The sequence below is a fragment of the Dermacentor albipictus genome, chromosome 4 (assembly GCF_038994185.2).
Source record: "Dermacentor albipictus isolate Rhodes 1998 colony chromosome 4, USDA_Dalb.pri_finalv2, whole genome shotgun sequence".
Taxonomy (NCBI): domain Eukaryota; kingdom Metazoa; phylum Arthropoda; class Arachnida; order Ixodida; family Ixodidae; genus Dermacentor; species Dermacentor albipictus.
In genome coordinates this window covers 11,153,204-11,167,280 of record NC_091824.1, presented here as the reverse complement: position 1 = coordinate 11,167,280, position 14,077 = coordinate 11,153,204, and the positions used below count along the sequence as shown (strand labels likewise).

At 47.0% G+C, this 14,077-nt stretch overlaps 1 protein-coding gene and 1 long non-coding RNA gene across 3 annotated transcripts in view; one reads left to right on the top strand and one right to left on the bottom strand.

Annotated features, from left to right (window-relative positions):
- Positions 1–14,077, bottom strand: part of pyd (zonula occludens-like protein polychaetoid) — a 448,973-nt gene that overhangs the window by 361,344 nt on the left and 73,552 nt on the right. The window contains exon 1 of one of the 2 annotated variants that reach the window (XM_065435931.2): positions 5,396–5,592. The exons of the other annotated variant lie outside the window; for it this stretch is intronic. Within the exon in view, the coding sequence (XP_065292003.2) occupies positions 5,396–5,458 (63 nt within the window). The 5' untranslated portion in view covers positions 5,459–5,592. Of the gene's footprint in view, positions 1–5,395; positions 5,593–14,077 lie in introns of those variants that run through there. 2 annotated transcript variants of the gene reach the window in all.
- Positions 5,733–14,077, top strand: part of LOC135904931 (uncharacterized) — a 39,969-nt gene continuing 31,624 nt past the window's right edge. The window contains exons 1-2 of the long non-coding RNA XR_011513817.1: positions 5,733–5,823; positions 7,435–7,519. This is a non-coding gene — a long non-coding RNA (uncharacterized lncRNA). The remainder of the gene's footprint in view (positions 5,824–7,434; positions 7,520–14,077) is intronic.

Sequence of the window (14,077 nt, the reverse complement as noted above, 5' to 3'; positions counted from 1 at the left end):
TCTTTGTCACTGCACTTGGCACAAGTCAGCCGGCCTCGACAGTTCTGTGAACTGTGGCCGAACCTTTGGCACTTAAAGCATCTAAGAGGATTGGGCACGTATGGCCTAACACGAAGTTTGATATAACCGGCCTCGATGGACTCGGGAAGGACACTTGAGCCGAAGGTGAGTATCAGGTGTTTCGTTTTGATCTCTTTTCCATCTCGCCTCCTCTTAATTCGTTTAACACTGATAACATTCTGGTCACTGAAGCCCTCCAAGAGTTCAGCCTCAGTGAGCTCCATCAAGTCAACGCCAGAGACAACACCACGGGTGGTGTTCATCGTGCGGTGTGGGGTTATAATTATTTGGGTTTCCCCAAATGACTCTAGTTTTGACAGTTTTTCATATTGTTTTTGATCGCGGAGCTCCAAGAGAAGATCACTGCTTGCCGTCCTCGATGCCTTATAACTAGGACCAAAGACTTCAGTCAATGACTTGGAAACAAGGAAGGGTGAGATAGTTCTTACTGGTTTATCTGGTTTTGCAGAATGAATAACATGGAAACGCGGGAAGGATTCTTTTTGGCGGCCAAAAAGCTGGAACACTTCATCAGTGCGCCCTCTTTTCTGAGGGCGATCAGGTAGTGGAGGGAAAGAAGTAGCCATGTGTGGACATGTAGTTTTCCGCAGCAACGCTAGCCACCCACCATGGAGTCCAACAAGGGGACGCTGCAGGGCCTGAAAATGAGGGCCTGCAAACGCCAGCTCTACGTTGCCACTATAACCCAATCTGACATAACCAAGGTTGGCTACTCACACAAGGTTAACCCTTGCTGCCAGGAAGGTCAGAAGTAATAAAGAAATGAGAAGGAGACAGGAAAGGTGAAAAGTAAGGAAGAGACGAAGATTTTGGGGAGAGAGAGACAGGAAAAGGCAACTACCGATTTTCCCCGGGGGGGGGGGGGGGGGGGGTCAGTCCGGGGGTGCCGTCTACGTGAAGCCGAGGCCAAAGAGGTGTGTTGCCGGCGCCGGGGGGCCGTAAAGGTCCAAACACCCGGCATTGGCTCAACCCCCAGAATCCCTTTTTCCCCGGACACGGCTAAGCCGCGCACGGCTACGCGCGGGAGGGTCCAACCCTCGTGTGCTCGGGTACGTGGTGTCGAAACACACCAAACGCCTGCTGACGCAGACGCCCCTGCGGGGTCCATTGTATCGATCTTCGCATTACTGATGTATATTTTGTAGAACTCCTGTTTTTTATATGCACTCTCTGCTGTGAAGATAATTTCAGTGGAATTACTCACAATACACGACCGGGGAAAGCTGCTCCTGCGCAATACACTGGAACGACAGACAGCGTCACTGAGATTTTTCCTTGGCCATTCCATATGTACAAAAATGTAAACAATGTTCTTGAATGACAAAGTTTCACTGAAATATTGGCCTTCAACTTGTTAATTTCATGGCCTTTTCATTTTTCATATCAGCGACATGCACTGCTTTGCTGGTTTCGAACTGATATAGTTCTAAAGTTTGTGCGATATTTTCTTATTGAATAGACAAAAAACATAGAAAAAAATACATATTTTACTTGTCTTGACAGTGCATAGCATTCAAGAATTCGTTTGCAGCATCTTTGGCAATGGCAATGCAATTATTGTTCATGTATTTGATCCCTCGACCACTTCCATTAGGAGGAGGCTGAGCTGCAACGTGAGCCCCCCCCCAACGAAATTTCTGGCTACACCACTGCTTGTTGCAAAACTTCAAGCATTATTTGTCACCTTCCAAGCAATAACTTCTTCGTAGATTAACAACTCAGTTTAGGGCACGGCATTCTTTTACCATGCAGCTAATCGAAGTTTACCAGATGTGTTCAATTCATTTGACTGTTGCCATAAAACAGATTATTACATTTTCAAAAAAACGTTCTACCCGGTTTCTCATGTTCATTGGTCACATAAACTGTACTCCGTTGAAGTGCCTGCGAACTTTCTTTGATGTCTCCAGCACTACCTTTCTGGATGCTACCAAAAAGTTGTGATTAATGGAATCGAATCTGCAACAGCTTCTGTGTCTTCAGGGGTTAGTGCTAGAGCCACGGTTATTTTTTTATATGTATCAATTACAAAGGCACTCGCATAACATCAGAAATCTAACTTTATGCAGATAAAGATCAAAGAGAAATCACTATGTAAATAATGAGCAAATAATGATTCTAATATATTGGTGTTACAAGCTGACCTTGATAAAATATATACTTGGTGCAACACACGGTTTTTGTCTTTAAACATTGCTAAATGCAAATACATCTGTTTTTCTAGGAAATACATAGCACCTCCAGCCCAACACCATTTGAATAATCAGCTCATCCCATAAATAACTAAAGCAAAATATTTAGGAGTAATCTTTTCATTATACCTAACTTGGAATTGGCACATAAAGGCAATAATTTTGAAAGTTGCACGCAACCTCATCTGCAGAAATTTTAGATGTGCACCTGGTGGAATAAAAGAACATTTAAATTTATCTAACATTCAGCCTATTCTTGAGTTCACTGAGTGATATGCCCACACTCAAAATTTTGTTGACCGCCTAGAAGCAATTTAGAATCGTGCTGCTCCCTTTGAGACTCATAATTACAGGTTTCCTGGTATTAGTATTATTGAAACAAAAGTTTGACGTAGTAGTTGTGCGTCAACGGGTGGATGTCCGATTTTACCTTTATTCATTGAAACAAAAGGCTCACTTGGCTGGCTTAACCTTTCATTGCAACAAAATTTTGCCTACATTAATTCCATACTTGATGTCTTACCTTAACCATGCAACCGACAAGCAGGTACTATTACTGAGAACTACCAGCCTACACATCAAATTGCCTAGTTATGATAAAGGAAATAGCTACACGTACATCGGTCTTTATGAATTCTTTGTTTCCCCACTCAATTGGTGCACACAACTCCTCTGCATTTAATCTATGCGGCTGTCATTTCCTCAGGATGACCAGCTGGGCTAGTTGGTTACGCATGTCTATCTGATCACAGCACACAATACTTACAAGAGCTTTGCTTAAGAATAAACTAGTTTGCAGTCAGCCCTTTGTGGTGGCTATTCTGTCAGTCCCTGTCAATTTATTGTGCGCTGTGATCAAGTAGACATGTCATTATCTGTTTATCCTTTGAGCCCCACAGGTTAGTAGGATGCATTGACTGTAGACTCCCACATGTCCTAACAGGTGTTAATAAGCACAAGAAGCTCATAAAATATGACATCTATATGACAAAATCTTTAAATTTCTAGGGTTTTGTTTACAATCACACCCCACTTTTCATGCAACTGTGCCCATCAGTCTTTTGTACGAGTAGAAGTGCAAACATGTTTGCAGTGATGTACATGCACCCATGAGTAACATGACAAAAAGTCGTGGTTGTTTTCAAACAGGCAGTCATGGCACATGGAGTTGGTCAGTGCCAGTATGTACACATGAATGTCACATGTATACATTCGGACACACATTTAGCCTGTCCAGAGCTTACTTCATCTGCAGGAACATTTTTCTGCTAGACAAGAATAACGTGCCATCATGGTCTTTTCAATGCAAATTTAAATATTCCCTTTACATGCTGTTCACACAGGAGAAGGGAAGCGTCACACACATCCTCCCACAGTCAGCTAATGCTGGCATCCTTGTGGAGGGAGGTGTACGTCAACTCAAATGCACAAAATAGTTGAGACGGTAATAAGTGTAATAAACTTTGTCAATCAAATCCAGTATTTTATGGCGCTGCTCCTCCGCGAGGAGCAGCGCTCGTCCTGTGTCCTCTCTTGTCCGTGTTTTTTGACGCTGTTTTAAATATGAATGACCAGTATTTTATGTTTACTACTGCAACAAACACTTTTTTGAGGATGCTTAAATTTTTTCTGCTTTTATCAATCATATATTGAGCGTAACAAAATCCCCTACGGTGAATTCGGCAAATCGCACCGGCGAACGCCTCGGTGTTGCACGACTGGATGAAACGGCGCATCGGGGTGCCCCGGTGCGATTTGCGAATTGGTCATTAATTAGCATTAAAATAGCCGCACATCAGCGAATTCGGAAGAGCACAATTTTGGTGTAGCTTCTGATTACTTTGCAAAATGCGCAACACGAAAATGTGTGCGACAACCATCGGAAGTTAGTGTTTCAAAAGGTGTAGTTTGTATCCGAACGGAAGTCTTGCACAGGAGAGTTTTAAATCAGCGAATGCATCTAGCGCTCATACGTATATAAATGCCCAATAAGCTTTTCATGAGCCGCATAACCATGCCCGCGCAAGAGAGGAACCAAGTTGCAGTAGCACAAGTTAGCAGTTAAAGAACAATCTACTCAATCCCCGCATTCCTCTCGACGTCCGCTTTGCTTGGGCACCGACAGGTGGCGTGATGTCAACAAACGACACGCTCGACCACCGATCGGAACGCTATCATACCGCTCGACTAGCGTTCAAACTATTGCAACGTCAACGATCGATAATTTGTTGTCGAATAAGCTTGCGGGCTTTCCGCCCCTGCCGCGCGCGCTGGCCGCAGACGCGACGGCACGCGCACGGCGCACACACGGTAGTCACGTACACATTTGCGAAATTTCAGGCCTCATATTCAATATCTTAACTTTCCAAAAACCAATGCGATATAACTGCCGCAAAATCTGAAAATTTAGTACATTGGTTTTCTATTTCTAAGTGTCGATCTGCGCCAACAAAGTTATGCGGTCTTCCGTAGAAGCATATTCGATGAAAGCGCTGATCAGGGTAGCTGCCGTACGGCATCAGAAATATCCGGCGTCTGCATACATTTAGATACCTGCCAGAAAAGCCGAGTTAAGCGCAACTCCTGCAGAACACAAGAGCTCGTTAACGTCAGATCTCGCATTTTGGATGCAAATCTGCACTCTGCAGGCACGAACTCTTGAAGCTGTCATAAGCTAGCGCGCCTGGACATTGGCTTGTGTAGCTGCAAGCTTGCTTTCTTCCTGCTCAGCATTCTAACGTTGGTCTCCTGACGTCTCTGAGAAGCAATGCCATTTAATATCACCGAGTATCAGCTTGGTAATACCTGTCTACCCATGTTTCAAAAGGATCAAAACTCGTCGACACTGACACACACGTGGAATGTGCCAACATGACTGTATAATGACAGCTAGCATCCCGGAGTGGCATAGCAGCCCCCTGGGGCTCGACTCGGCAGCGCGTGCAAGTACGCGGGGCACACCTCGGACGTGCCGCGCGCTCGCTCCGACCCTAGGCGCATGTGATGTGTGATACGAGCGGAACAAAAGAACCTCATTACAGCGGCATGCGATATTGGGGCCATCTAGCGCAACCTAAGCCAACTAGTAGGCACGCTAGGAGTGGGGGTAGTAGCGGACCGACCTGTTCGAGGGGAGAGACGCTATTCTTGTCCATGGCGAGGAATCCGAAACAGAGCGTCTTCATAGGGAACGCACGCACACACACACACGCACAGACACGCGGTGCCGGACGCCGGGTCAAGCCGCTGGCTCGGTGGCGACGAACACGGCGGCCGTCCGCACGCGCAGCGCTGACAGCACTGCGCGGCCGTTGCTGCCTTGGCCAATGGGACGCCAGAGAAGTTTTGAAAACGGAGGCCCTCCGAGGGAGGGGGGTCTCCCCGCTCTCAGATCCGGTCTCGCTGGCGGCAGCGCATGCCAGCCGCTCAGTCCGAGCTCGTCCCGGTATTCACTTGTAACGAGCATACACGATGGTACACCGTCTCGCGAGGAGTGTCCCGCGTCATGTCCATGAACAACGAGACCGCGACTGTCGCCTCGGGCACAGAGGTATGGAAAATTTTATTCCCCGCGAGGAAGAGCGCGCAATCGGAACGCGTCGGCAGCGTGGAGGGCATCGCTGAAGAAAATTGCGCTCGAGATTAGGTCGATTAAAATGCGGAGGAAAAAAGAACCGGAAACATTAGTGGCAAGTGTCGGTATCCAAATTACGATACAAGTGAATGTAATTCAATTTCGCCTCGAAACAGCAAATAAACGCTTTTAGATGACTCTATGCCATAAAGAAGGATGTGCGGCTCTTTTTTATGACATCGCTCAGTTTAAACAAGGCGACATGTCGTACTTGACATATTGTAATTTTGAGAGTGCTGCTCAGATTTGCTTCCGCCATGTTTTCATCGTAAATAAGATGAGTTATCATTCCATCGTGAATGATAGGCGATGAATACAAAGCAGGCTGGTAGACTAGTTAACCCTGCATAACCTAAGGGCAATACGACAGAGGGACACAGTGTCTTCTCTATCGTGCTGCGTACACTTTTGCGCTATCATCGTCATCCTATCTCTATGTCACCTGCAGAACGAACCCCGCGAGCTTGCGCTAGCTGATTGCAACTTGCGCCTGAATTTTCTCACTTCATCACCCCACCTTATTTTCTGCCGTCCTCGACTGCGCTTCCCTTCCCTTGGCACCCATTCTGTAACACCAAAGGCTCACTCACACCAAAACGACACCGATTTCGGTCTGCCGACTGTCGGCGACACCGTTTGTCCTTCGTGTCGGCGCCTCTGTCACATTGTATCGACGCCGAACAATCACGACCGTCGGCAGATGCAGCTCTAAAAGGCTGACTCACACTAGGCCGACCGAAATCGGTGTCGGGTCGGCCTGGTGTGAGTGAGCTATCTGGCCTATGCCTTACATGACCTGCCTAACTCCATTTTTTTTTTTCTCTTAATGTCAACTAGAATGGCGGCTATCGCCGTTTGCTCTCTGATCCACACCTCCTCTCTTCCTATCTCTTAACGTCACGCCGAATCATTGTCGTTCCGTCGCCTAATGAACACGTGCTGGTGGACGAGTTGGTTATACATGACTACATCGAAGGCGCCAAATAAAACAACGGACGAAGGAAGGCGACACGGGACAACCTACGTGGTTGTCCCGTGTACTGTTTAATGTCGTACCCAAGTAAACAGAAAAAAAAAACACTACGAACTCCCACAACCACATTTTCTGACCCCCTATTGCGAACATTAATTTTGTGCGTCTTCGTTTTCCTTTTGTCGTTTCCCTACTTTTATTCTACCAATCTTCCAATCGACTCTTCCTAATTTCTTTTGCGGACATGTTTATTTTTCCCCTGCTCTCGCAGAACCCAAGAGGCCAGTGGTGCCTAAATCGACCGCTGGGCAGATGTCTTCACATTCTAATAAAACAAGCCCCATCGTTTCCCTAGCTTTACCGCAGCAAGCACATGCTTCTTCTTCCTTCTTATATGTCGCTTTATACGTGCGTGTTCTAAGGCATCCTGATCTCGCTTCGAAAAGTAATTAGCTTCTCTTTGAGTTATCATAAATTGTTTCTTTCCTGATTTCGTATTTTTCCTCTTAAGTAGTTACTCATGGCTGGTTTTTTTTTTTTTCCATTGCCGCCAGCCATGAGATTATTTCAGCCTCTCTGACTTTCCGCTTGACGTTCTTTGTTCCTGTGTTGCCCGCCCTACAGGCCGCATACTTGCTGGTAAGCTTCCTAGTTCTTTTCCTCCACTGTGAATGAATTATTTTTCTGTACAGATACCTCAACGTTCTACGAGCCCATTTACTTTCTTCCATATTCCTCAGTCGTTCTTCATAATAAATATTACTGTGAGCTTCCCTCACTTCAAAATTAGACCTTGCACAGCTTCATTTGCAGCCTTACCGTGAGCGCCCAATGCGAGGCGACACACTGACCTTCGATTCCCATCGAGGCCTGATTGTACCCCTGATTTCAAGCAAACAACAGCATTTCCGTAACTAAGTCCTGGAACCATTACACCTTTTCACATACCCCGGAGCACCTCGTACCTACTGTATCCCTATAGCGCACCGTGCTTCATTATGGCGGCATTTATCTTCCCCTTTACTGTTATAGTTTTTCCCTTTGTTTCCATATATCTATTGTCTTCGTTTATCTATATAACGAAGTATTTATATTCTCTTACCCGAGGTCATAGAGTTTCTCACTAAACACCTAGAGGGTAATCTGGCGCCACCGTCTATGGGAGTTTCTTAAAGGGAAGCTGAAAGGTTTTCCGGAAAACATAAGTGAACATCTGCACATAATGGTTTTCGACCCTCCGAATTCGAATGTCGTATCGAAATTGAGCGAAAGAAAGCGCAAATATATTTTATTTCGACGAAAAAGGCAGCAGCGGACACGCCCAGCTCGCGCGTCTCGTTTCCGCCTGTGATTGGTCGAGCGCCTCGTGACGTCAACTCTAGTAACCGACCGCTGCCGCTACACATGAAGCGCGGTGCCAGGTAGTTTGGTGCTGTTTTTCTGAGACGGTAATGGAACATTTAGAGAGACTGCGTTTTTCTGAGGAGTTCGGCGTTACTACCTACATGTACGAGCCGATGGCGAAGAGCCGGCCTCTCGAAGAAGCAAACGATGCTGGTGCGAGCAGTGTTTTCGACGCGAACGAAAGCAAAGTCTTGGGATCTCCTCGTTTTGGAAATGCTCTTTGGTGAGTATGTTTTTTGCAAAGCGATCTAGTGATCTCGCCGATCTTTCGCCGATCTAGTGAGCTCGTTTCCGGTCAAACAACCGTAGTGTTTTGTTCCTGCATGCCTCCTCGTGGAACGTAAGCGGGGATGCGATCATCGGCATTTGTGCGCTGTCCAAAGCTGTCGGCAATCTACAAAGACGGTTTAAACGCGTGAAAAACTTCTCGGTTCATGCAGTACGTGTAGTGACCTTCATCTGTTGACTACCACTCACATTGATTACCACTCACGTTGACTACCACGCACGTTGACTACCACTCCACATACACGCAGACGCACCAACAAAGGAATGCAGGGTCGATCGAAGCAGATTACGATGGCACGCACGCAGAAACAAGCGCGGTCAGGCACGGTCGCGGACGCTGCGAAGGAACGAAACACGTCAGAACACCGCGGTTTCCGGTCTCCGCTCGCATCGTCAGCGTCAGCAGCAGCGCGCGGCATTCGACGGGGGGGTGGAGCTATACAGCGCAATTTCAACCGACGATTACGTAAAAAAAAACGCCAAATTTTACCTACATGGTTTATAAGGTTCCCGCATCCGTATATGAGCGTCTTATTGAATTCGACAGACTTTCAGCTTCCCTTTAAGGGGGCACCGTGCCGTCATGCTAATGACGGTATATGTGTCTGCGAGGCTCGTGTTGGCTGGTGTTGTAAGAGGCTTCGTCTAAAACGTAGATATGGCTACACAAATAACGCGTTCTCAAAGTAAAATCTTCATAAAATGTTTCCATTCAGGCATATTACATCTTTACTCACCCAGGATGCATCACCAAGCGAAGAAAAGCAAGAACAGACGACCAACTGTTGCAAAGCGAGCGCGAACCTTGTCGTCTGTCCTCCAACTTTAGCGGCCCGCTGATACTTTATACGTAACATGTAGTCGTACACACAACAAGTTCTCATAGTTAAACAAAACATGTTTTCGCGTAATAATAAAGCTAAAACAGCTTTTCACGTGCTGTTCTAGTAGAAAATGAATCATTGTGTCAGACGGAATGGTACTTGCCAAGCGCGTCTCCAAGGTGTCCTGTCTCTACGAGAACGATGCCAATCCGAATCCACAATATACCGGCATTCCCATGCATACCACAGCGCAGCAGCGCCAGATTTCTCTCTAGGTAATGTAGTTAGAAACTCATAGAGATTGTGCACGAGGTATTTCCAAGGTAAATATACCTGGTAGCGAAGCTTCCATAGGAGCCCATACGTTCAAGACATGGCGGTCCATCGCCGGTTCATGGGGCTTAGCGCCATCTGTATGTGGTGGAAACACTTTCGGCGGAAGAAAAAATAACGTGACGCCATGTCCGTTAAAAGCAGATGTGACGTCATTTTGTTTTCGAAGGCGTGAAATTTGTTTTGTTGTTCTTCCTTTGGAGCTATATATTCAAATGCCCCGCCATTCGACTTGATGGGCGTTTCGAGCTTTCAGCGTGGAAAGCGATGCAGGAAAAGGCCCGCCGTAGGGTTGTCGAAATCGAATTCCTGCACAGAACGTACGGAACATACTTTCTTTGGAGGCCGACGAAAGCTTTAGGTGTAGAGTGCTGATCCTACTGTCGGATGCCAAGCCCGTCGGCCAGCCCAGTCGCACGAAAACAACAATTACACAATTATCTGGCGGTCGTAACTCACTACTTTTGACTGAACAGATTAAGAAGCAGTGAAGCTACCCGCGTCACCTAATTCAGACAAACTTCGACAAGCAAGAAAGCACAAATTGTGAGGGGGGCGTATTTCAACAGGTGATACGAGTGCGCCTTTCTGTCCATTTCAATATGAGCATTGCACTGCGAGCGATAGTGGCGTCAACGCCCCCTGTAGCGATGGGCGCTGAAAAGAAATGCATTTATTATTAATAATAAAATTAAACGTATTTTCTTAACTCATCACGAATATATAAAATTGACTGGGAATTTTATTTTCGTTCAATGTATCTAACTGTGTCTCGTTTGAATTAAAAAACGCGTTTTTCTTTCCCACTGTTTGTTCCCTCCTAACATAGTTGCGCATCAATCGCTGCTCCTATAACCATAGAGTTAGTAGAACAACTATAGAGGAAAAGCTGGGGCTCTATTCTGGGGCGCTATTCTGGGGCCGAATCTTATAACGGTTCGGAATACGAACCGTTCACTTTGCCGTTTACGTCACTAGATGTGCCACTCCCAAGCCGGCGGTGGAAGAAGGGGAGTACGCGACCAATAGATGAGAGGGTGCCACCTCTGAAGTGTACGTCATTATATGACGAGCTAATCGAGGAATTGCAGAATGTTTCTGCTTGCTAAATAAATGTAAAATATAAATTAAATATTATACGCCAAGTTTTGAAGTATAAACTTGTTGTGCCGGGCGTTTACGCAATGCAGAAGTAATTTATTAATGTCATTCTTTTTCATTCTCAGCCCACAGGTGTATCGTAAGCGTAAATGAGTTGGCAGAGCGTAGCGCTATGTCGTCTGCTACCAGGAGCTCGCACAATGCATGCAACAGGAACGCACTGCCAGCACTTCTCAAGCAGCTAGCGCGACAAAGCCGTGAACTGGTTCTTAGGGACACCTTTACTAGCCGACTATATCAATTTTCCTTCTTTTTTCGCCCTTCGTCATCGGCTCAGACATGACTTGCTCGCCGCCGCGCTGCCGCTATCGCTGCGATCTGCCCCACGGCGCGTCGCGTGATAGAAGCAATGGAACTTACCGTATTTTCCGGTGTATAAGACGCACCCTTGTATAAGACGCACTCGCCATATATGAAGGCTCTCATTGAAAAAGTTGGTATATAAGACGCACCCGTGTATCAGACGCACCCCAATTTACCCACTTAGGCTAGTCAGGGTTAATTAAACACGCTTGATCGACCATCACCACTCAACCACTGAGACACCGCGGCGGCCTGTGAGAAGTTCTTAAGCAACGCTAAGTGATCGCAAAAGGCAACACTCTCGCCATACCCGCCCACGTTTTAGCAAAAAAGAAAGAAAAATACGACGAAAGAACTCTCCCGTATGTCCATAACAGCATTCTATTTTTACTTAAAACCATCGAAGTCTTCATCTTCGGATGCGCTCTCAAAAAGCTCGCCCATTTCTGGAGGCAACGCGGCTGAAGCATTCTCTTCATACTCAGAACCGCTGGTATGATTGTCGTCGTGCTCGGTTGGCGATGAAGCTAGCAGGCCAGCCTTCCGGAACCTTGCAGTTATGGTTGCCACTCTAACAGCACTCCAGGCCTCATGGACCCACTTCGCAACTTCGCTGTAAGAAGCGCGCCTCATGCGTCCAGTTGCGGTGTAGCTGTGCTCGCCTTCCGTCATCCACGCCTCCCAAATACGTCGCAAAATAGCTTTAAAGCTGCGGTTGACGGAAATGTCTAAAGGCTGTAGAGCCTTCGTCAAACCACCGGGTATTATTGTAGGGGTACAGTTCTTCGCCTTGATTTGCCTCAGTGTCAAGTCAGTAATATGCGCCCGCATGCTATCCATAACCAGAAGGCCTTTCCGGGAGTGAATAAATCCATCCGGGCGCTTCGAAAAGCACTTTTCGAGCCAAACTCCCATCATTTGCTCATCCGTCCAGCCTTTCTGGTTAGTTGTGACAATAACACCAGGCGGAAAGCTTTCTTTTGGTATCGTTTTCCTTTTAAAAATTATCATCGGCGGCAGCTTTGTTCCGTCAGCACAGCACGCAAGTACGACAGTGAAGTGAGACTTTTCGTGCCCAGCTGTTCGTACTGTGACAGTCTTATCACCTTTCTGAGCGACACTTTTTGACATAGGGATGTCAAATGTTAGAGGCACTTCGTCCATGTTTACGATGTGGCTGTCGATGATGTTATTCGTTTCGACTTCCTTCTTCACAAATTCATGGAACTTCTCCACTTTCTCTCCGAAATCGTCTGGTAGTTGTTGAGACCTTGTCGTTCGCGCTCTTATTGACAAGGCTTTGCGCTGCATAAATCTATAGCACCATGACGGCCCACCAACAAAATCAGCGGCACCGATTTCACTCGCCAAAGTGCGTGCTTTCAAGCGCAACTGCACGGTTGACAGAGCCCTATCTTGAGCCCGTTGTTCAAGAGCCCACTTGAGGAGCCGGTCTTCAAGTTCAGGCCACCGCGCCTTCTTCCCGCGGTCAGCCTTCTTTCCGCTCTTCATCGCCTGCAGTTTGGCGGACGACTGTCGCCACGTGCGAATCATCTTCTCGGTGACGTCGAAATGGCGGCCCGCAGCCCGATTTCCGTTTTCGGTAGCATACTCGACCGCAGATAATTTGAACTTTGCGGTGTAGCTCTTGTGCAACTTCGGTGGCATACTGTAGTAAGACCGAGCACGACAGGTGTAGGTAGTGGAAAACACACGCCGAAGTCACCAACACAGACGTAATACGTACACGGTTGCGAAGTTGCAAAGAATGACTAAAAAAGAACGCCGGCTTGGCTTGTCTTGACAATGTCGAGAAGCGCGACTGTCGCCATCTTTGGGAATTTCACATTACTTTTGCTTGCGCCTCCGAAACGACCGCGTGTTTGCGATTCTGGAAGTCGTCATCCCCGCCGTTTCATGATAAAGTTCACCTAAAAAAAGTTGCGCACGGCGGTCCCCGTATTGAAGTATTAACCGTGCTACTACCGCATCATTGGTAGTGATATTTTTTCGGTGAAAAAAGCTTGAGCATGAACCTGAGTAATTTCTGAACCCGCAAAAAAAAAACGAAAAATTCGCATATAAGACGCACCCTTGTATAGGACGCACCAGCAAGATTTTTCGAAAAAAACCGCGTCTTATACACCGGAAAATACGGTAAATCGAACATTACGGTACACGGGCCCTGCATTGCCTGCGCGAAGTCAAATCGAAGAGTGTGGTGCTGACGGTGCGCGCTGTGCCGTGAAATTGAGAAGAGACAAAGTATGGCACTACCGAACTAGAGAAAAAAGGGCAACCAAATAAGAGAGCTCCACAATACCTTCCCGTCCTGTCTGTATAGTTTTATCAGACGAACGAAAGAAGCGCTGAACCAGCCTAGGTTGAACCCTTCTGACTGCTGAACGGCGATCTGCGAGCTATTCACACTGGCGATAGCACTGGGAATTCGATCTCACCATGCAAATATCTCCTTGGCACTGACTTTGAAGCTGAGGTCACGGGAAAGCTGACCCAGCCCTTCAACCGGCCAACACAGTAATTGCGAGAGCAACTTTATGGACAATGTCGGCAGCAGAGATCTAGGCAATTCCGACGAATGCTTCGCGTCCGACTGAGCTCTGGGAGCTGCAGGCCGGTCGTAATGAACCCCAGCGCGCAATATTCCTCCCTCTGCGTGGAATGGCCACTCGTACGCTTGCACCCGAGTCTCCTCCATTTGATAGCGTAGCCTGCAAAAGGTCTACTTAGAAAGCCAGCAAGGGCGGTGCAACTCATTATTCGTCACTTCTTCGAAAGCGTATCGCATTTCCAGCCGTGGTCGACACCGAAAGAGCAACGCCAAGCAGACGACGAAGGCAAGTAATAGCTTCCGAAGCAACCA